Below are 25,256 nucleotides of genomic sequence, written 5' to 3'. Positions count from 1 at the left end.
AAGGCAGCCAAGAAAAACAGCCCTAAGAGATGGAGTCAAGGAGAATTTTCCAACATTTTGAAGCCCAGAATGGTCAGAAGAGTCACAACCTAGGTTAATGACTCTTGATATCAGGATAAAGACTTTGTAAAGACAAGTAAGTCATCGAAATAAGGAAATATGTGAATATGATTCGGTCTGCAATGAGCTATGACTGGGTGGGGGTAGACATTTTGTGAACACCATTAAAGCTGTAGATAATCCAAAGTAGTAATGCAGATAACAGATAATGTAACTCATAAACAGACACCCTTAGAAATTTCCTAAAGCCTTTAACTATGGGAATGTGATAATAAACATCTTTTAGTAGTGTGACCATGTAACTCATGCAAGGAATAAGGAGTAACAGGTTCTGTAAGGTCAACATTTTTAATTTCTGGACTTTCACATACTGATTAAGAAATGAAAGATCTAGTACTGGTCTCCAAGAGGCCTCTTTCTTTGCTACCAGAACATTCTGGAGTAGAAGCCTTGGCCCCTCTGACTTAAATCACTAGTTCTATGACTCATTGGATGTATAAAGACTGAAGAACCTGAGAAAAATATTCTGTTTCAAAAGCTGGGGAGGAATTCCCCTGAAAGGAGGGTTTTCTATCCAGTACCATCTGTAACCCTCCTGTACCACTTCTAACACCCAACAGTCTGAGGCAATCTTTTTCCAAAGGAGGATGTTGAGGACCAGCTTCTAGGACAAATCTGTGGACCCTGGTCAGAAGGGGCAGTGGAGAGAAAGCTGTCATAATCATTTTATACTGTACTGTTCTCTGTTCCTTTCTCAGAAAGAACCTCTGTTTCTTATTGTTATTTCCATCCATCCAACTCTTTTTAGTCCCTTGTTGCCAGAATACTACTGATTTTGCTTATATGGCTTTTTAGTGAAAAATCGTTATCATCTTTATCAACCTCCCTTTTCCCTTTTTCTACATGAGGTCAGGGTGTTGCATCAACTGTTGCAGTCTCTCTCAATTCAATGCTACTCTCCTACCTTTAACAGAAATGCCTGACTGTTATAGGTTTTTGTCTCACAAAATCCATCCATCTCTTTGCTGGATGCCCTTGTTTCCTCTTGCCTTCATCCTGTCAGCCTCAAATCTTCATCAATATTGTCTTCTGCTTTTCTGCATATGTGCCTAAACCACTGTAATCTGTCCTCACTGACTTTTGCTGCAACTGCAGCTACTTGGGCTTCTGTTCTGAAGTCCTTATTTCTTTGTCTCACAGTGTGCTTCCTTAGCCCTTTGTTGCCAGAATATTACTGATTTTGCTTATATGGCTTTTTAATGAAAAATCATTATCATCTTTATCAACCTCCCTTTTCCTTCTTGGCTACTTGGGCTTCTGCTCTGAAGTCCTTATTTCTTTGTCGCACAGTGTGCTTCCTACCACCTGCATCAGGCACTTCATCTCAATCACCTCTAACTTCCTCAACTGTTCGGCCTTCACTGCCAGGTTTCTGTACCATGCAGTAGTACTGGTCACACCACTGTACTGTGCACCTTACTTTTCAACTTCTTTGGCGTTCTTCTGTCATACACTACCCCTGACACTCTGTGCCCAGTTGGCTGCAGCTCCTCTAATTCTAGATTTGCCCTCCTTATTCATACTTCCCTTCTCCCCGACTACCTCTCCTTGGTGCAAATATTCCTTCCTGGACATGCTTTTTTTTTTTTCTTCCCATCTACAGGATCTTGCCCAATTGGCCCTCTTTCTTATGCCCCATTGACTCCTTATGTTTTTTTTCTTAGGATAAAAGGCACGCATTTCTGGTCAGAGCAAGAGCTCTGTAGCTCATTATTCCTTCTTAATCAGAGGGTCTTATAAGCCCATTTGTTCCTTGAAAAGGACAGAGTAGGGTTATAGGGAGCAGGCCAGTCTGCCAGATCCTACAGACTTTGCCTCCCAAAACCTGCAGCCCTTACACTCTTAACAGTTCTCTTGACCTGAACAATGGCATGCATGTCCTGGGAAGCATGCATGCAGTCACACATGCCTTCCATGGCATATGCAATGTCCAGCTGGCAGTATGTGCTCAGCAAACTCATACCTTGTGGATGCAACACCAGGTTCTACCTCAAGGTGTCACCCACGTGAAATGCCAGAACTACTTACATTCTCCAATGATGGGCAGGTCAATACTGGCTGCTCTCTTCCATCCTCCTAACCCTACATCCCTAGTGTTGAGGGATTGTCTAGGTCACTGTCAGAACTTCAGCCCTATGCACCACAGAGCTAGATTATGACCAAATATTTGCAACCAACAGCAAAAGAGAAGTTTTCTCGCTTTTGCTAGACTGCCTATGCTAGTACATTTCATGCTTACATGATCCTCAACCACTTACTGGCCCTTTGAAGCATCTGACTCTCTATATGATTGCTACCTGCTCCTCAGAATTGCTCCTGACACCATCCCATCAGTATCAGTGTATTCACTGACTGACTGACATCTAGATATAATCACTCTTTGCTGCTGCCTATGCAACAGGATACTGAGTACACACGATACAAAATGCTTGCAGAATATGAAGGGATTCCTGCCTGTCCTACTGCTCCTGACTACAACCACAGCACAGAGGTGCCACACTGGACAATACTTCATTACACTATGGCCATCACTAGTGCTGCACACTGATCACAAACGCATGACTGGATGCCAGGTCATGCTAGGAGATTCTTAGTTTTTGTGGATTTTTTGTTCAGTCCTAACCACTACACCCAGCTTCATGCATATATGTAAAGAAACAGTACTGCTTACATATACCCAAACTATTAATTTGATTACTATGAATTATTAATATTATGAACTCTACTGGAAACCCACAAAAAGGAAAGAGACAAAGTAAGGAAAAAAGAAAAACGTTAAGTTGGTTTATTTTCTTATCTGGCCTTGGCTATACCAGGCAACCTGCACACATTTTGCTAAGTAGGTTATATGCTTTATGTAACACTTTTACATTTTGTTGTTGGAAACCATGGCTATAGTTACTGTCCTGATTCAAAACATCATGATTTGCATTATTCAAAACAGCACGACTGCATTATGCTATGATTTGCATCGTAAAATCTAATTAGTTACAATAGTTAATCTTCTGTTCATTTCAAAAATGATAAAATGAAATTATGAGCATTTTACGGAGAAACTTAAGTGCAATGTTATAAGTAGATTTAGTGATTACCTGTAGGCACTGGGCATTCCTTGCTTTTCATACTCTTTCCTGGTGGGCAAATATCCATTTGCAGAGACATGTTCATTATGTATACAATGTTTTCCATTAGGAATTTTGGACAGGTTTGCATTATTGAGGTTGGCATTTATTGAGTTTGTAATACTCTTTCTCACTAAATTGTGATTAAGATGGTTATGAACTGCTGCATTGCCAATTCTGTTAAAAGGGGATGATGTTTCATTCTCACCAATTTTTGGACTAGAAGGCCTCTGAACTTGTAGTGGGCGATGTGTGGCCGTGGTCTGCTGAAAGGAATTTTTCCTTCCACCATTAATGTGATTTATATGATTTCCAAATAAGCCTCCGTTTCTCTGAAAAACAACAATTCATTATTAAAATGAGAAATTATGTCCAAAAATACTGTCATGATAGGAAAGCATACTTATTTTGTAAACAGAACTATATGCTGTTCCCTTACTTAAGCATTTTCTGGATGATATGTGTTAAGATAAATCATAAGCTTTATTGCCAGAACTAGCATCATTCTTACAAAGTCAACAGAGTGATGATGGAAATACCAGAGTGGCATACAGAAATCAGGACAGTGCTCACCTTGCATCAGTTCATTATAAACCTTTACTGCAGAACATTTTAAAAAGATAATAAAAGTAATGCAGTGTTACACCTCCGCTAGGGACAACAAATAAATAACACTACAATTATCAATCTGTTGCAAGTGCATTCTGGTAATTCATTTTGGTGGAGCTCAGTTAGCAGTGCTTTAAATTAGGAAAAGTCAGACTATTTCTGAGGATCGGTTTTGCAATACATAATGGATACCCACTAAAACTACATCTGCTACATTCACAGTTAATGTTACTAAGGGTTCATAAGTGAATACTAGCCTAACTGCCCTCAAGGGCTATTTTAAGCCTAGCCAATATCCAGAGGTCATAATCAAACCTTGCACCTTTGGTCTAGGAGGTGAAGACTTTAGCCATTATTCTAATACTACACTCACTTTCAGAAGTAAGTCTCCAGTAGATGAACAGTGAAACAGTAGGATACTGAGACAGCAGTGCCAAAAGTTATATTATTCTACAACCACACAAAGTATAACAGATCACCAAAAAGAAAACAGCATTCGATCAAAATTCCAGCTCAGTATGGAGATGACTATTAATACAGCAGATCTTGCTACCATCATTAATACATTTTGCCTCACATCTATCCTGAAAGGGATGATGATAAAATAATAACAGTGAATACAAAGCTACAACAATGGTGCAATATCTGCAAAGGAATGGTTATGAGCACAGTCTAAGAAACTTTATAGGTGCATTCAGAGTTGGATCCAGTGCTAGATGACCAGGTCGGGTGAGCCTGGCTTCGCTTTATACAAAATAAAGAAATCTTTTGTCAGCTATCCCCAAAAACCTATTAAGTATCTTTATAAAAGATGCTGTTCCAGAAATCTCAGCATCAAAATGCTAAGTCAGCTACCAAATCCAGAAATGCTAGTTGAGCTGGCAGCAGCAGACTGAATAACAGTACTACCAGGAGATTAGAAGGCATGTATCTACTACATCACAAATGCAAGGCAGGAGAATTTGAATTCTTTATGTTGAGCAGAGAGATTCTAAGCAGTGAATGACTGCTGTGTGTGTATGGAATGCCCCAGTTAGGGCACTGTCTAGTTATGTGGCATTACTCAGAGTCAAACCACGAACCACTGTAAGGAAGGATCCTTAATCTTCCACATCAATTGCCATGCCCCTTAAGGCTTTTTATTTTTTGCACTTGTTGTAAACTGCTGAGGACTACAGTCATTCATGGAGTTTCATAATTTTGCTGTTTGTAGTCTGTGTCAGTGGTGCAGCAGGCAGCCCACTTGCCTTTGGTACACAAGGGTAAGGGCTTTATTCCCACATGAGGTAGACGGAATGCTGACATAGCAGTGCAGGTGGGTGCTGTACTACTGAGTGTGTCTTCCTTTGGTTGAGATGCTAAACCAAGGTCTCATCAGCTTGAGTTGGTGATGCCTTAGGAAAATTTAAAAGATCCCACAGCACCTGTTGAAAACAGTAGCGTAAGTTCTCTGATGGCCTGGTCAAATTTCCCCTAGCAGTACAAATATCACTTTGGGTCTCTCTTAAGAAGAGACTGACAGCCTAGTGGGATTAACCTGGTTAACAAGAGATAAATCAGTAAAATACATGTTTTTAGAAACACCTTTATTGAATTATCACTTACGACATAGGCAAACTCACACTTATACAAAAGTAATCAAACCATATTAACAAGTTCATATTTACAAACATTGTACATCACATATATTGTTATATATAATATAATCAGCCACGTTACATAAATTATTAAATTCCTGCCTTCTCTTAAACCTCATTCCTCCTCCAAAACATTTTTCTGTGTGTATTATTCCCACAATTTCAATTTTTCTATGTAATTTATTCCTAACCTTTTCTAAAGATCCCACTTCCGGTTCTTTTATCTTTGTTACAGTATACACTACTTCAAGTATAGTTGGTTTAGATTTTGATTTCCATTTTCTAGTAACTGTTTTTTTGGCAGCCACGAGAATTTAACTTAATATGACCTTACTATTTCTAGGCAATGCAGATCCTGTATCCTAACAAAAAAAAACATAGTTATACTCACTTGCACACCCAGTATTCCTAACAGAGTATTTTGTATGGATTTTTTTTAATTTTGACAATTCATTACATTCCCAAAACACATGTTCCCATTTACGTCTTTCTTCCTCATCACACCTCCAACATTTGCCATCTACCACAGGAAAAATTATTTGGAGTCTGCTTGGAGTATAAAAATAGCTATGCAAACACTTCCAGGCAAAAATCCTAAATCTTCTAGAATTTGTTGCATATTTGGGAGTCATACATATGTCCTCCTCAAGCTTTTCTGGCCTCTTCTGATAGATTTCTACAGTTATTGTGCAATATCTTATATGACTTACTAATTAACCCTTTTTTAGCAACAACATCTTTTCTAGATTCAATTAAAGCCCCATCCAGTGCAGATCTTCCATTTAGGATTCCAATATCTCATTCTCTTGGTCTACATTCTGACAGCAATACCTGATAAGGAAAGCAGTCATTAGCCTGCAAGCCAAATGTCTTCTTGGCCTCTTCCATTCTATTATCTTTCCTTCTCTAATTATTTGTTCAACACCTTGGTTCCTGTGCCAGCTTCCTTCAATAAATTCCAGCCCCCTCTTCTCTGTCCTCTGTAATTGTAATTGCAGTCATCCCTATTGGCAAACTTTCCTTTCTCCATTCTCATACTGGCTTAGTTCTTAGTATATGCGACTTTATGAATGGACTGCTGTTATTCTCCTTAAGGATCTGTGTCCAAAATCCCATTCTTTCCTTATTTTTTGAATTATCCTCCTGCTTTATCATCATCTCTTTCCACAATGAAATGTAGCTTTCTGCTTCTGTTTTGTACAACTGTGTAGCTTTAAAATATCCCTTCACATTAGGTAATCCTAAACCTCCTAGTTCTATTAGGAGGATCAACTTATCGCACTTGACTCTTGCTCTCTTCCCCTCCCAAACAGAATAATTCAACTCTTTATTAATTACTATCTACAACTTCACCTGTGGTTGATAAAAATATACCTGACCTGTGTATAAAACTAAACGGACTAACAACATTTTTACTGCTTATATATTGCTATCCATATCCACAGGCAAGAGCTTCCAGTTTTTGTATCAACTTTTGTTTCATCTCTTTCCACATATCCTTAGATGCCATAACCAAATCCTTTATAATCCATACTCATAACTCCTTCATTTTATGATGTCCCCCTAAAAATGGGTATTGCTGGACCAATTTACATGTGGGTATATAAATTATTGTTATAGCTTTTGTTTTATCTAAACTAATTTTATATCCCTAAAAAATGGAACTGTCTCAGAATATTCCACAACACTGAGCTAGATGTCCTTTTTTTGTTCCATCAGGTACACAATAATACCATCTGCAAATAAAGCCATTTTTTTCTTGAACACCACACCAATTATATTCTTGAATTTCTGAGTCCCTTACTTTCTTTGCCAATGGTTCTAAATATAACACAAATAATAAAAAGGGAAAAAGGACATCCCTACCTAGCTCTTCTGTTCAGATACAACTTATAAGAGAGGAACCTTTCACTTGATTTTTGCCTCTGATCCCTCATATATCCTTCTAATTAACAGGAAATGCAAATGTTTCCACTACCCTACTCAAAAAAATCACAGCATACTCTTTTAAATGCTTTCTCTGCATCATGACTCAACAATAACAGTGGTGTTTCCTTACATTCTGCTTCTCTCTAAATCATCATTGTTCTATTAATGCTGTCAAATATTTGTCCTCCTCCACAAAAAACCCTGAGCGATATCAATCAATTTTGGTATCACCCTTGCAATTCTTTTAGCCATTATGGACCTAAACACTTTACAATCAAGGCTTAAAATAGAAATAGACCTACATGAAGCTGGATCAGATGGCTCTTTACTGTCTTTATGTATTACAGCCACCACAGTTTTTTTTTCTAGGATGTTCTGGATCTTTATCACTTTCTTCTCTTCTAGCTTCCAAACTTCTACCTGAGTACCATCTATTCCTGGAAACTTTCCTACAGATTAGTTATGCATCACCATTTTTATCTCATCTCCTCCTATCTTAACTGTTATTTGTTGAGCCACATCCACCTCTAACCCTGGCATTTGTGCTTTCTCTTGACTTCCACTTCTTTGCTTTATATACATTTTCATAAAATTTCTGAAATATCCTTAATACCTCTATAAGATCGCTATTTTTCTTGTTACAGGCTCCTTAAGGTTGGCAACAAGCCTTTCTAATTTTTGCTGCCTAAGTAATTGTGTCAAACGTTTTTGTGCTCTGAAGTTATTATAAAAAAAAAAAAAAACAGTTGCTTAACAGAAATCTTTCTAATCTCATGCATATTATCCAGGTATTCCCTTATTTTCTGATTAGCATTCTGAAACGGAGCCTCTTCTTGTTATGTAGATTCCCCTTGTTTTTTAATACCCTGTCAGCTCCGCTAAATAATTTTTATTACTTCTTAACCACATCTCTTTTTCTTTTACTTCTACCTCATTTTTAAACCCCCTTTCATTTTATCCTACTCCCTAGCTATATCTTCTGAAGAAACTTCTTTCTTCCCTAATATCTCATGGATAATTTCCACTACCTATTTTTTAAATTCTTCTCTTTTTAATAGGTAGGTGAGGAAGTGCCAGTGTCTCATCTTTACTTCATTACCCTGTATTTTTATCTTAGTAATTACTGGCACATTAAAGTTCTCAATTAAATGGGCATGTTCCTGTGAAATATAATTTCTTTAAAGTTAGCTCAGTTACTGCACCTTGGGGAATAATATATAAATTCTCTCCTAGTTCCTACTACTGAATTCACATCTTTCATACCAAACATTTTCATAGATTTCTTCAGAAATCTACTGTTTTGTTATATTTTCTCTTCTGGGCCCCCCAGACACATCCTCGCTGTTGCAAATCAAATTCTAGTCCCCACCTATAAGTAATATTCCCTTCTAAATTATTAGATTATTTCTCCCAAATTTTTATTGTTACAATATAGCAGTTTTGAGTAGACTATAAATACATCCCAGCATAATCCTTATCCCTCATCAGTAGCCCCTTACTACTACAAAGCTAACATTTTCTTTTCTTCCCTCTTCTATCAGTACTAGAGCTCCTCTAGCAATTAATATAAATACTTCTCTTTTCCATTGTCCCTGATACTCTGCAGAATATCCATCCTGAATTGTTTTATCAAATTCAGATGCTCAGTTTCTTCACTCTGCATTTCTTAATATAATTAAGTATTCTTTCCTTTTTGTATATACCTGTGAGAACATTCACTTTCTAAGATAATATGGAAAGTGTCGCCATTACGGTAAGATGTCATTATTCCTACCAAATATATATTGCAGCTTCTTTAAATGTCTGTTGCCAGCTTTTGTGATACTTGTGCCCATTAGTGTTTGGCAGGCTGATCATTTATACATTTTTTTTCTTATCATCAACACCGGAAACCTATGCCATATTTTACAAGACTTTTTATTTTAGTAAAAAAAAAAACTCAAAAAACAAACAAAACAGAACATGTTAACTTAATACAACTACACATAACTATGTATATCTTTAAATAATGAATTTTAAATCTCCTAATAGGAACATTTTTGCCAAACAGACAGCTACTAATACAGGCTCTAATTAACCTGAAATTGAGGTTATCCATGCTAAAATGCATGCTATTGCCTGTACTTCTACTTAAAGCAGTTTTTAGTACTTAATAAATAAGCACTTATCCAGGCATGTCTAAGGGTCAGCGTCCAGTGATTTCTCCTGTCTACCTGATGAATCTGGGCATCTTGGGGCAATGCAGCAATTGCCTCATGTACACAGACAACCCTCTCCTCCTACCACCCAACACTACAACCTGTGAGAGATGCACTTATATAGCCAAACTGGAAGCAAAGCTCTCTTCACCCAAGACTGGACTAGACAGTCAAGAGGAGAGGGTAAACACTTGCACCACACCACACTCATCACATAATCCCTCAAAACCCACACCACCAAAACACACACATAGAAACACAAAACACACACCTACATTCATGGAGGCTCTCAATAAAAACCTGCCCAAGCATCAGGGACATCCAAAGCATAAACGCAAGCAAACTCCACCCCCCAACACAACCCAAATGACACATAGCCCACTCAACCACAGCCCATAAGGCATAACAACGTACCCAACACTCTAGTCATAGGTGACTCTATAGTCAGGCACACTGATGTTCCACTCACTAGACTAAACAAGGAGAAAGTTACTGTCAGCTGCCTGTCAGGTGCCAGGATCCACCACATAACGCATGCACTCAGGTCACTCCACAATAAGTACAAATATGACACTGTCATTGTCCATGTTGGTGTGAATGACCTGAGACGTACCTCCCTGGACTACATGAAAAGAGACATGGAGGAGCTGTCCGATCTTGTATCCCAGGCAGGTATGACCCTAACTCTGAGTAGCATCCTGCCATCACCCAGAATGATACCACAGTACAAGGACAAAATGATTGACTTCAACAATTGGCTAAGCTTCTGGTGTCATTCTAAGGGGATCCAGTATTTGTCTGCCTGGGACGACATGATCGACAGTCCACGGTGCTTTGCCAGAGATGGCCTACACCTGTCGCCCTTAGGATTCCGGATACTGGCTAAGACTCTTGCCACCCCTATAGTGCATTGTTTAGGTAAGGTTCAAATGACAAATTCACCACCGTGACCAGTACAAGCAAGCAAAATCTGAGGGTAATGCTACTCAATGCTAGAAGTCTAAACCTCAAAATGCACTCACTCGAGGCAATCCTTAAAATGGAGAACATTGACATCTGTGCAGTGACAGAGACCTGGTTCAAAGCTCCAGAGAGCACCCCTGCATTACCAGGCTTCAATTCATACCACACCTTTCGGCCACCTAACCCAGAAAGAAGCACTAAAGGCGGAGGCGCGTCCATATTCATTAAGGATATCCACACCTCCAGGCTAGTTGCACAGCATAATGCATCCGAGATTATCCAAATGCAACTAACTCTGGGCAAGACCGCAATCCAAATTGTAGCTTGATACAGACCCCCCACCATGCCCCAGGATTCACACTCCTCATTTCTTGATACACTGGAAAGTATTAGGGTACAACCCAACACCCTAATAATGGGTGATTTCAACTACCCCACCATTAACTGGGAAAACTACTCATGTACCAAATCTTTTGCTCAACGTTTTCTAGAATTCATAAATTCCAATGCCTTGTATCAATTTATTCATAACCCCACCAGGGGCAGCAATATCCTAGACCTGGTCATCACCAACATGGGAAACCGATGTTCCACAGCAGAGGTCAATTCAGCTAATCAGCCTAGATATCCACATCCCACCCCCAGCCCCAATTAGGGAAACCATCGTAAAAAAACTTCTCAAAAGCCAACTTCACACTTCTTAAGACAGAAGTGGCAAACTTCATGACATCCATGCAGACGGACAATAGAGGTATGACTGCCGAATCCTACACAAATGCACTTTATAAGTACTTACACGAGTGCATGGATCAAGCTATCCCTAATAGAACCAAGATGCTATCCTCCAAAAAAGGAAGCCAATCTGGTGGTCCTCTGCCATAAACAAACTCTACAACAGAAGAAAGAAACTGTTGCAAAAAAGAGTAAAATCCCATGACTGGAGGAACTCCCTGGTCAAACTCAGTAAGAAGTTGAGATCCCTCATAAAATCCTCCAAAGCTAGTTACGAAAACAAAATTGCCACGGACTCTAAAGACAACCACAAAGCATTCTATAGCTATGTCAAGAATCTAAATGGGAACACTCAGATCTGCTCTGAGTTACACACACACGTGTCTGTGTGTGTGTGTGTGTGTGTGTGTGTGTGTGTGTGTGTGTGTGTGTGTGTGTGTGTATATGTGTGTGTGCGTGTGTGTGTGTGTGTGTGTGTGTGTGTGTGTGTGTGTAATTCAAGATACAGCAATAATTAAACAGTACATATATATACATACACATACAGAGAATGTGCTACCTACACTAAAATATAATTTATATAACAATAGATTTTAATGACAGCAGTCCACTAAGAGATCTCTTATCATTATGTCCTGCGATTCCTGTGGTTGTACATTGTGTTTTATTTTCTTATTTGATTTTAGATTAAGTGAAGGTCTTAATCCAGACATTCACCTGTGCAAAAGAGAAACTGTATCATCTCGACACATATTAATATCTGTGTACTTTTACACCCTCATCACATTCCTCAACAACTCAAAACTACAGCCTATTACCTTAAACATGATTTTCTCTAGCTTTTCTTCTCTTTTGCAAATAAAATAAGAAAACAGTCGTCAGACGTTCGGCAATAAAAATATATAGTTTATTTCTCAAATATAGGTAAGCGCTTTCAAATCCCGGTGGCTATCTCAGACCATAATAATAGCAGTAAAACACTTGAATTAAATATACTTCAAATTACGTACATTTTCTGCCTCCCATTAAGCAAATCAGTTACACCTTTTACATTCAACTTTACTTCTCCACTTCCTAGTACACTAAGCGCTAGGAAGTGGGGACATAAAGTTGAATGTAAAAGGTGTAACTGATTTACTTAATGGGAGGAAGAAAATGTAAGTAATTTGAAATCTATTTAATTCAAGTGTTTTACTGCTGTTATTATGGTTTGAGAAAGCCACCGGGATGGTGGTGAAAGTGCTTACCTATATTTGAGAAATAAGCTATATGTTTTTATTGCTGTACGTCTTACAACTGTTTTCTTATTTTGTTATTTGTATTTTACTAGCTGTTTGCGGTCGCGCGTTTGCCTGCTCTGTATCTTTCTTTGTTTTTTTCTTCTCTTTTGCACTGTAATGTCTACATTTCTGAAAACCAAAAAAGACGAAAGAAAGAAAGAGAAGAGGAAGAAAAAGGCATCTATCATATACAAGAACTAAAAATACCTTACTATAAAATATGCAATTTATATTGTGAAAAGGTTAAAAAAAATACTGTTAAGAACAGAAATTGTTTTACTTACAGTTACCTTTTTGACCCCCCCCCCCCCACAGTTCTTCCAAACATTTATGGCATGAAGTGAGGTAAATGCCTTTCAGTTCCCCATAAATTTAACAAAGTCAACAAAAGTTCACTCTTTCCATTATTTTTTATACAGCCATAGCTGTGGATCATTGTGCAGCCATCTTGGACATCCTCAACAAAATATATGTTGATGTCAAAACTATTACTCTAGTCTGCTCTTATCTGTCTCCAGTTTTCCAGAACATTTCTAACTTTGCCTCTTATTTATGCCATGTTCTTGAACAAGAAACTTAACCAGAGAGTACTTTGGGGCAACTGGAAATTTGGGCTAGGCTCCTCAATGGTCCCCTGAACTGCAAGAAACTACCTATGAACCTGAGTACGTATGACACTAAGGAAGGAAATGATTTGGTTCTGATCCTTCGCTTTCTTGTTTTGTCAAATGTTGATAGCATGTCTTGATGAAAAGAATAGTCAATCAAGGGAAGTAAGATTGGTGAGAGTAGTTCAGTTAAAGCCCTTACAGGGGGTCATGATGGCATTTATTTATACCAGCTGGAATTATCCTCTCAAAAGGCCTCCACATTTGAGGGTGGGGTTTGGCAAAATGGCTTCAGTGTTTACCACACAGGTAGAAGGTACAGATTTCAGTTCTCACCTTTGTTTAGCTGTGAATAAACTGGACAGCATGAAGACAAGTTTGAACAATGTTTATGGTAACAGGGTAGACACAGACAAGTAATGGCACATCGGAATGTCTGGGAGGAGCCTGATTAATTGCCATGTATAGGGCCCCATTTGCCCATCATCTAGCTTTATTGACTCTGGAGATGTATGTGCAACAACACAGCATTATTATCCATTCAAGTAGGTCAGACCTTTACTGAGTGATGTCAGATGGTACAGCTATTCCTGAAGACAGAAAATACATATGGAAGTTAAAAATGAGAAGTAGGTGTAATGTAAATATGTAAGCCCCCCCAAAAAATATGCTGTACGCAGTAATATTTATGATTTTGTATTACTAGTCTGTTGCTGAACAAAAGCTGCTGCAACATCAATATTACCTTTACTTGTTTTTCTTTATTCAATGCACTAATTAATTAATTCATTCATTCATTAATAGGCTAGATTGTGTACTACATTCTAAACATGTTGCATTTTAGTAATATATTTTTACAGTACTTTCTTCACAACCTCCAGCAACTACAGAGGGGCTGACATTTGTTAGGTCATACAGACTGCATTACTTGGAGTGATGAGCAGAGTGGTCCATTCAGTAGTTATTGTTGCATATTACTGTGATACAATATTCGCTGGAATATCTGATTGTAAAGGATTTCAGTATTTAGTTAAAAACTGTTGCTCTTGCTGTTAGTACAGAGGGCTAAAGTTCAACTTGTTAATGAGCTGCTTCCTGTTGCAAGGGTGCAGGGTTTGACTCTTTCTACTTTCAATTACATACTATGTAAATGTGAATAATTCACTTTACCAGACAGTATTTGGAGCAATTGGAGATTTGGGCTATGCTCCTTAATGGTCTCCAAGACTACATGCCTAGTAATTATGAACCTGTTGTCATTTGCCGGCCATTCCCTGTTGAATAGCTGGCCTAGTTAGGGAGATGTTACAGCAATATCACCAGCACAGCAAGTTTTTTTTTAATGTAACACAGGCAATTTATCATTCAATGGCAGCAGGCACAGTATTTCTAGATGAAACATTGAAATGCAAAGTTGTTTTCCAGCACCAACCTCTGTGTTAGTAATAGTTATCTTTAATGTGGAATTATTCAGATGATTTTACTTCTGCAGAAATTATACATATTGATTGATATTGGTGGATTATAATAATATCAGTTTCAGTGGCCTTTCATGGTTGAAATGTTCTGAAATGGGTAGTTTTTTCATTAAGGGTTTATACATTTTGTTTCACTGCTTGCTGAAAAAAAAACATTCAGAACACAAATGTCAGTGTATTAAAGCAAGCAATATAAAGAAATACAATCAAGAAAGTGAATCAAAGAATGCATGCATTTATGCATGGTCTTAAAAATGTGCGCTGGGGGTCCATAGCTTGAAAACAGATCCAATGTATATTTAATCAGCCACTGGTCAGATGCATTTTCAATGAATGTGAGTTTCAAGAGTAGAGAAGTTTACTGCTGCTAAGTATGTTTTCATTGTTAGACTGTTTTGTTTTGCAAATGGTCATCAGAGTTTATGCTACAAAATTTGAAATAAAAGTTTATAATTTGATGTTTTAAATTAAATGCAAATATCTGTAATCATTGCAAAAGTCAAGAAGAAAACAGTATACAAACTGACAGGTTTGAACAGTGTTTATTTATTTTTATTTTTTTATTTTTATTTATTATTTAACATTTGTTGACCGGGAAAGTCCAACTAGGTTCCACAGAGTCTGTTTTCAGCGGAGGCCCGGGGAGAAATGCTCCAGATGCATGTCTTTAGTTTATGGTAATTGAGAAGAGGCATCTAAGTAATTGGACACTGGAACTGCTGCCTGGAGAGAGGCCTGGTCAGTTATCCTATCTAGGACCCCATTTCAAACAATATCCATCTCTGGGTACAACTTGCATGATAAGATGGAGAGCTGGACTAGAAAGCAGTACCAAAGCACATCAGGATAATAAATAAATGCCTGAGGAACAGTTTCTTCAGAAAAGAAGAAACCCAAGAACACATATGCACCAGTGGAAGATAGGAATGATGACTCAGGCCTGCTGTTAGAAAGTATTTTTTATAAAGAAAGGGTTGTTGGTTAAAGGAACAGCCTCTTTAGGAGGCTGTGGATTTCAAAGCAGTGTGGGAATTTAGAAGCATATGAGACAGATATGAAGTCTCCCTACAGAGATACAAAGAAAAGGTTACCAGCTACCAAAAATTTCTTCCTAACCATAACAGAGGAAAGCCAATAAACCATGTAGCAAATGATCCTTTTATACCTCCGCTAACCTGGCTTACATTACAAAGGCCTGAGTGCGGAAAATCTCTGACCTAGTACTGTAAGTCTCAGTTCTCAGAATAGTGTATTGAACTAGGTTTAACAAAGACGTGTATGAATGGACAACTATTTTAAGTATGAACTTCAGCAAGCAAACTAAAATTTTCTTTGAATGCGCAACAATCTTGTAGGAGGAAGTGCATATTTTGTGATCTTCCTTGATTACTTCCACTCCACTACTAACAACACCATGAAACACTCGTAGATAACATAGTTCTTTGCTAGTACAATTCAGCTACATTACAAGTAGCTTAACTTTCAGTGTAAGTATGAAACTGCATGCTAATTCACACAACGACCTGTTTAGAGCCAAGGTTTTCAGTACAACAGCATTATACACAGTCATCTCTGCATTAGGGGAGTGCTTACCTATTTTAACACCTCTACTGAATTATCACTTAAGACATAGGCAAACATATATTTATATAAAAGACAACAAACCACATTAACATATTCAGAGTTGCAAGCACTGTACATCACATAAATGCTTTTATACAATTACAATTAGTCCAACATTACATAAATTGCTCAATTCCTGCCTTCCCTTAAACCTCACTTCTACTCCAAAAAAATATTCTGCATATATTCTTCACACAATTTCATTTTTTTCTATGTATTTTCCTCCTATCCTTTTCTAAAGATCACACTTACAGTTATGTTACCTCTTTTACAATATTCACTGCTTCAAGGACAGCTGGTTTAGACATTGATTTCAATTTTCTAGTAATTGCTTTTTTTGGCAGCCACCAGAATTAAACTTAGTAATGCCTTACTATGTCTAAGCAATTCAGGTGTGTCATCAATGACAAAGGGTATAATTATGGGTTTCCTGGTATTGCATTTTGAACAGTGGCTTTGGCACCAGTCATTTTTCTGTGTTAGTCCTTCCTGTAGAAGGCAATGTCTTGGGGGATTCTATTGACTGCTCCTAGTTTGCAGTCATCTGCAAACTTAGTTAGCCAGAGGCCTATGACATTGGTGTTGACGTCCAAGAAGTAAATGCCAAAAAGCAGTGGGCTCAGCACACACCCTGCGGGATTCTGCTATTGACTGTCTTCTTCGGGTACGTGGTCTCCCCTATCCTGTCCTAACTTACTGGGGAAGAAGAAGAAGAAAAAGAAAGGCATCTGCTCCCTGTTCCTCACAGCAATAATATGACCTCCAAGAAGGTATGTGAAGTAATTTTCTGCCTCATATGAGCACAGACCCACAAGGTAGAATTCTATGGGTGGCAAAGGGAATGAAATATTGTCTTTGACTTTCTAAGTGTGAATACTCTTTCCAAAAATTTCTAACAAAAATAAAAAAGAAAGGTACTTTTAACTAAAATGTGAAACATAGATTAGTACAGAAAGTAACCAGAAGACAAATAAAACCACTGGCACAAAAAAAAAACTCTCTAGTTGCATAAACTGCACAATAAGAATAGTGACACAGTTCATATTTTCATGTTTGCCACTAATCATCTGCATCCAGACAGTGTCATCTCCAAAGTTTCTTCCAATAAGATAAATGCAAAGAGAAAGGGATCTATGAAGTGTGAAATGAACGGCCAGCTCTGGTTAAGTTTATATTTGAGTATAGAAAGTACGGCTGTGCAAGCAAACCTACCATAAAGTACAGTTGTGTAAACTGAACTTAACCATAACAGTGGATGTTCAAATGATTACTGCTGCAGTAGCCTTAGCTGTATGGATTATTTCCTGCCAAGGATATAATAGTTGGCCAGCTTCCAAAGCATCAGGGCAACTTCCATGCTCCCAACCTGTCAAGCAGATCAAGTTAATCTGAATAAAAGCTAAGTTTGGATGGTGGATTTCCAAGATAGCTGCACACTGAGTAGCAGCTTAACTCTAGCTCTCCCACTGTAAAAACAGAAACTTAACAGAGAAGGCCAGTAAACATTTGTGTACATGGGTAAATTTCAGTAACTGGCTAGTAAGTGTACTGCCTGGATGCCTGGAAAAAAGAAATACACAGCACTTGGAAAAATAACAGCTACAAAAAGTGAGGAAGAAACACTGACTAGGGAAAGATCTGCAGCTGTTCAGCAAAAACCAATGCAAGCTCCAGACATGACTTCCAGTAACCTAGAGAAAAGTATAAAACAACTGCACACAGACCAGATTCAAATAAACGAAACACTGATGGAGTATATCAACTCATATAGCAAAGTCTGGAAAAAATGGAAGAACCTTTAAACAGATATTTAGATGAGGTGATAAAACTGCAAAAATCAGAGGTCGAAATGAAAAAAAGCCTGGCTGAATACAAGACTGCTCATGAAGAGATGTTCCAAAAAATAATAGAATTAGAGGACAGAGCACTTAGGGAAAACCTGAAATTTTCTGCTGTATCAGAAAAGCTGAAATGAACAAACTAAGCAGACTAATAACTAAGCCAACACTTGAATGGAGAAAGGAAATTCTGATATTAGGGACGACTGCAATTAGGGTTAGAGACAATAGACAAGAGAGGGCTGGAATTTATTGGAGAAAACTGGCAAAGGAACCAAGGTATTGGAAGCAAATAACTACAGAGGGAAAAATGACAGAATGGGAAGACACCAAGAATTTATTTGGGCTGCAGGTTAGAGATTGCCTTCCCTATCAATGATCGACATCAGGGTATAGGAAAAGAAATAGAGGGGTCCTAAATGAAAGACCAGCACTCGTAGACTTTTTAGTAGAATCTAGAACAGAAGCTGCCATTAAAAAGGGAATAATTAGTAAAGTATTGCATGATAATTAAAAGAATCAAAAGTTAGAAAGGATTGGGAAGAGAGCTTGGACAAGCAATTCAAAAAGAAACAATAGGTCGATATATGCATGTCTCCCAAATATGCAACAAAATCTAGATTTACGATTTTTGCTTGGAAGTATTTACATAGATATTTTTATCCCCAAGCAGACTCCAGATAATTTTTCCTCAGGTAGACAGCAAATGTTGGAGGTGTGACAAGGAAGAAAGAGGTAATTGGGAACATATTTTCTGGGAGGGCGGACTTTAAGGATTCCCTGCAGGATGCACTGTCGGAGATGCTGGGTGGGCAGATTAGTGTGATGAGGTAGATGATTTTTCTGAGCTTTGATACAGAATCGTAATCGCATAGAGATGGTAAGGCCTTGCTGTGTCTAATTATGGTGACTGCCAAAAAAGCAGTTACTAGAAAATGGAAATCAAAATCTAAACCAACTATACTGGAAGTAGTGAATACAGTAACAGAGAGAGAAACTGGAACTGAGATCTTTAGAAAAGGGTAGGAGCAAACTACATAGGAAAAAATGGGAATTGTAGGAACAATACATACAGGGGAGTAATGAAATTTAAAAGAAGGCAGGACTTAAATGAGCTTTGCAATGTTTGACTGAAAATGACTGGGGAGATTATAAGTGATGTATAATGTTTGGCACTGGAGTGTGCCAGCATGGTTTGTGATGTAAAATGCTTGCAACTAGAACTGTATCAGTCATGATTGCCTGTGTTGGAAATGATGGTTTAACAAAGATGTTTCTTGTTTAAAAAAATTGTAATTGAATAATTTATGTAATGTTGCTTAGGTTATATGATATATAGTAATATATGTAAAGTAGCTTCTTCTTCTTTTGGCTTTTCCAGTTAGGGGTTGCACAGCAGAACAACGGTCCTCAGAACGACTGGCAGTGGAGTTTTACGATGTCGAGTTGCCAGCCTGGCACCCAACCTTCTACAGAAGGGGCGCACACACACACACACACACACACACACACACACACACACACACACACACACACACACACACACTCACACTCACACCTAGGGCCAATTTACAATGTCCAGCTCACCTACAGCATGCCTTTGGGATGTGGGAGACCGCAGGGAGGACATGCAGACTCCACACAGAAGGCACCCCAGCCAAGAATTGAACCGGAGAACCTCTTGCTGTGAGGCGGCAACACTAACGGCTGCACCGCTGCTGCCGCCCCAATATATGTGAAGTATAATGTTTGTAAATGTGAACTTGTTAATTCAGTTTGATTACTTTTATATAAATGTAAATTTGCCTATGTCACATGTGATAATTCAATAAAAGTGTTCATAAAAAAAAGCCAAGTTTGGATGCAAAGCCCTTCTGAGCTTTCCTGCCAGCAGAAAGAGGGAGGCTGAGCACTGAAAGAGCAATGACAGGGACAACAAAAAATAAATGTCCATACCCTAGCATAAAAAACTCAACAAAAAACAAGGGGGATCAATCAATCAAATGAACATCTACTGTTATGGTAAGTTTGATTTAGACAAACGTACTATGTTCATCCTATTCATCACTGCAGCAGTAACCTTAGTTTTATGATTATATTACCTTGGCTAACTACATTTGGGAGGTAAAAGGAAAAGAGTCTAGGAGCCCCTGGAGAATGTTCCTAGCAAAACTTAATCCAGGTGTAGAGAACAAAACAAGCTTACACTGCTTTGTAAAAGTATGAACAAAGGACCAAGTAGCAGCTTCTAGAATACTTCTAGAATCCATCCCTTTCCAAAAAGCCACAGATGAAGCTAAGGCCCTAGCAGAGTGGGCCTTGACCCTGCCTGGAATAGTTAATAAAGGTAATAGCCTTAGACAACCATTTGGAAATAATCTATTTTGACACAAGTTGTGCCTTCCTGCCTTCACAAGAAATGAACAGCTGATCCAAACATCTGAAAGATTTAGTTCTGTCAGGATAGTACCTAAGTTGTTTGTGGACATCCAAGGTAAGGAGTATCCTTTTCACATCATTTTAGGTTCAGGTCAGAAAAATGGGAGATGTACAGTGTGTAACTCATTAACACCTATATGGTGTGGAATGTCACACCCCTAGCAGCCTACTCACATCCATGTATTCCAGAGCATCTGCTGAAAAAAAAAACAACTTAAAAAGCATTAGATAACAAATGAAAATATTTTGTGAACAATAAAAGCTATTAAAATTGTACAAATAGCAATGTTATCAGTAAGAAGTATTCTTTCATTTATAGTTTTTCCATAAATACTATAACACATCATATTGCACACAAGCATGGAATTACATTTTTGCTAAACTTTCGCAAATCATATCCAGGAAAGTGTGCAACCTAGAAATATATAGTTAGAACACTTTTCTTAATACAAAAGCTTTCGAGTGAAAGCAAAAAATTCTGCTCTGTGTGTTTATTTATTGAGATATTTACAGAAATATGAAAGCATATGCATAACTGTATAATTAACAATATAAATAATTAATATTTCTCAAGGTGTTCAGCTTACAGTTCAAATATCAATGACAGTTTTTTTCAACAACATATACAATTTAACAGATGCCATGCTTATTGAAGTATTAAATAGTTAAGTATATACAGAAATATTGCCAATTTTCAAAATTACTAACAAACAATTAGCAACATTTTCAATATAGTGTGATACAAATGGACACTGACAATAAATGATCTATTCTCCCACCATAGTATTCCACACCATACCATATAATACAACACAGGTCTCTCAATTATGAAAATAACATAAATATGAAAATATGAAGAATACATTTCAAACACTGATTAATTTCTTTACTCGGGACATTGCAGATTAACAATTTTGTCATTTTGTTAAAAAAAGTCCTTGCCCTTTCTAATACAGCTTAGTATTAGATGGTAAATCACTTAGTTAATGAAGCCACTCTCAGAAAAGGTATGGACGCCATATGAGTGTTAACTGGAAGAATACAAAAATGGCAGTAGAGACCTGAATAAGTTAAAGTAAACTCAGATACCACTTTAGCATAAAAGAAGGATTTAGTTCTCAAAGAAATGCTGTCCCTATGGAAAAAGAAATAGGACTGACTCACCATAAGAGCTTGCAACTAGGCACCCTTCATACAGAAGTCAGAGCAATTGGTAAAATTGTTTTTCATGCTAAGAACCTCAAGTCAGCCAGATTAGCTAGTTCAAATGGAGCAAATGCTAGCTTCTCTAACACAAAATTAAGATCTCAAGGAGGAGACAATATTTTTTGATGGCCTTTTATGCAAAACCCCTTTCAAGAACATTCTGACATGAGACTGCACTGAAAGAGGAAGATCAATGGGCAGACATGTTGAAATGGCCAAAAATTAACCTTGACAACGGAATAAGAAAGGTCAGAGGATAGCAACTCACACAGATATTGCAAATTCAGAGAACAACTAGCCCTGAATGGGTACTGGTTATGTTGTTGGCACCAACTAGAAAACATTTTCCACTTGCTAATATATGATTTGATAGCAGTAGGTTTTCTTGCCTCCAACAGGACATGCTGCACATCCTCAGTGAACAAGTACCTAAAAGGAATTAAGACTGTATCGGAATGTATCAAACACCTCTGTTGTTGTCTGACTAGATCTAGACTATGAGGAAGCTTGTGGTAGTTGCCCCTGGACATTTCCCAAGGAAGAGATAATTATGGTTGCCCGGGCTAGACGTGATACATTACAATGATCTTGGTGGGTTCTTTCTGAATCTTCAGAAGTGCCCTGGATATTAGTGGAAAGGCATACAAGAACATTCAGGTCCAAGGAAAAGAAATGGTGTCTGTCTTCCAGGCCTTGCTGCATGGAGTCCTGGAACAGAATTTTGCCTGTTCACTGCTCAGAAAGGAGGAAAGAGGTCTACTTGAGGAAATCCCCACAAACAGATCAAGGCTTGGACAAACCCCTAACCCAGTTTCTATTTGTGAGCATCAGACCTGGTCCTGTTCAGGTTCTCTGCCACACAATTTTGCTCTGACACAATGTGCGATCTCTGTACAGTGAGACTGTGTTGTGAAGTTATACCCCAAACTAACATGGCTATCCTGCGGGGGAGGGGGGTATGACTGACTTCCTTCCAGTAACCTACAGGAAGATATAAGACAACTACACACAGACCTGGTTAAAATAAAATAAACATTGACAGAGTATATCTACACAAACAACAAAAGGATGGAAAAATGGAAGAAGCTTTAAATAGATATTCAGATGAGGTGATAAAGTTGCAAACATCAGAAGATGAAATGAAGAAAAGGCTGGCTGAATATGAGACTGCTCAGGAAGAGATGTTACAAAAAAGACAGAACACATAGGGAAAACCTGAAATGTTCAGCTATACCAGAGAAGCTGGAAGGAACAGACTGCATTCATTTTATGCAAGCACAAATAAGCAACTGGACTGATATTCCACAGCAGGAGTTGTTAATTGAAAGGGCACATCACGTGCATGCTCCAAACCTGGCTATGAAAATGCAACCTAGACCTTTAATTGCAAAGATGCAATCCTACCAGCAGAAGGATTTGATTCTGACAAAACTGTGGCAGAAGGACAAAAGTCTAAAAATGGGAGACAGCAGATTGTTTGTGAAGAACGATTATGCATTGTACACCAGGCAGAAGAGGAGTAAATTCATTCCACTATTCAGGGAATGTTGAGATGCAGGTGTAAGATTCAAATTGCTGTACCCAGCTGTCTTCAAGGTATTCTTCCCAGGAGGGACAAAATTATTTTTTGATGCAGTACATGCTAAGTAAAAATACAAAAGTTTGTTCAACAAAAAGTGAGCTGTGAAACAGAAGGAGATTCTGCTTTCTGTTCTTCTGGTAATAAAGACCACAGTGAGACTGTGTCAGTGAAACCTCTTCCAATGTTTGAACAGAAAATGCTTGAGAGAAGGAAAAACACAAGAACTGACTAGAAGAACTGAGAGTACATTAGAAATGAAGCATAGACAAATGTGGAATTACAAAGCAATAATCATACTTGAGAAACATGACAGAACAAGAAAACCTGGAAAAACTGGACCTTTTTGACTTTGTCAGACTTCTAGGGCACTTTAAGGCACATGCCCTACTTCATGTCATTAATGTTCGTAAAACTAATTATGAGAGGAGAAGAGGAGGGAAAAAGTTACTGTAAGTAAAACAAATTATTTTCTTAATAGTAATATTTTTATAGTGCATGATTTTCTTTGCATGCTATAAAGTTGTTTTCTCGCTTATTTTTATGTGTAATGGGGATACTGATGTAAACAGTTGTTCCTGTTTCTTTTTTCTCCCTTCTTCTCTATTTCTCCTTGTTCAGTGTTAAGAAATGTACTCCAATGTAAAAAGAAGAAGAAGAAGAATAGTCTGGTCAAAAGAGCATTACAACAGAAACATTGATGTACTTTTCTCATTCTTGCATAGGGCAATGACTGGATTAATGTCCTTAGCTTGATCTAGTAACAATTTTTAAGATAAAGCATGTAAATTAAAAAGAACTCTGAATATCATAAAGCTTTTTTTCTAGCAAATAAATAGATGCTTAGTAGCAACTCTGTATCTGTCCTCATGTCTCCATGGAGACAATCTGATAAAGAGAAATGCTTCTGAAAGCATTCAAGTGTTTTCTCATCTGGAACAGCTACAAAGATAAGACAAAACCAGACAGCACTTAGTAGAAGCACAGGCTGTACCATGCATCTTAGTATGGTTCACCTTTCTTTTAGGTTAACCCAAGCCTGTGAGTGTATCTGTCAGCTTGTAGCACTTGTTCCTGTTAGGAGGTTAAAACTTCAATATCGGAAGATGTACATAGTTTTGTATGTTATTATTAAGTTAAGGGATACTGGGGGTGTATTTGTTTTTTTGTCTGAGGGCGTTGAACAAAACAAAAAAGTTTTGTAATATGTGACAGGCTCAAATAAATATGACAAGAAACAACTGTATAAAAGATTCACCTGTCAAACAGTATATGCATGTAACACAAAAGCTGGAACTTGACACTTACAAATGTGTTACACATAAAACGTGGGAATAATAACTTTTTGACATGTGCTTTCTGTAATGTCTAAATGTCAATGGGCTCAAAGATAAATGTATAAAAAAAGAATAGTGAACTATATCAAAAAATGTAGAGAGCATAGTTATGCTACAGGAGACACACCTGGAAATAACTGAGGATGTGAATTTGATAACGTTTTTCAGGATGGTTAAATCAGTGGAATACCTGGAACAAAAGTAAAGAGAAGTGTTTATATTACACACCCAACTAGGAACCGAAAACACAAAACAATTTACTGGAAAGGAAACAGCTCCAATATGCTTATATTAATTGCAAGAGGAGCTCCAATAGTAAGAGATGAGGATAAAAAGATAATAATGGTATATTTGTAGTACTAAGGGGCTACTGGCAAGGGAGGAGGATTACACTGGCATGTATTATATTCCATCTAAATTTACTATAATAGAGCTTAAGAAAATTCTGGAAGAAATAATCAGTTTCAACAAGGAATATTTCTTACAGGTGAGGACTGGAATTTGATTTGTAGCAGTGAAGTTGTATCTAGGGGGGCCCAGAAGGGAAAATATAACAAA

At 37.7% G+C, this 25,256-nt stretch overlaps 1 protein-coding gene across 1 annotated transcript in view; it reads right to left on the bottom strand.

Annotated features, from left to right (window-relative positions):
• CACNA1D (calcium voltage-gated channel subunit alpha1 D) overlaps positions 1 to 25,256 on the bottom strand; it is a 5,051,180-nt gene that overhangs the window by 459,457 nt on the left and 4,566,467 nt on the right. The window contains exon 41 of the mRNA XM_044077483.1: positions 3,213 to 3,574. Within this exon, the coding sequence (XP_043933418.1) occupies positions 3,213 to 3,574 (362 nt within the window). The remainder of the gene's footprint in view (positions 1 to 3,212; positions 3,575 to 25,256) is intronic.

This window comes from Protopterus annectens, chromosome 7.part0 (genome assembly GCF_019279795.1).
Source record: "Protopterus annectens isolate FY-2018-M chromosome 7.part0, PAN1.0, whole genome shotgun sequence".
Taxonomy (NCBI): Eukaryota; Metazoa; Chordata; order Ceratodontiformes; family Protopteridae; genus Protopterus; species Protopterus annectens.
This window is presented reverse-complemented; position numbering and strand designations above follow the sequence as displayed.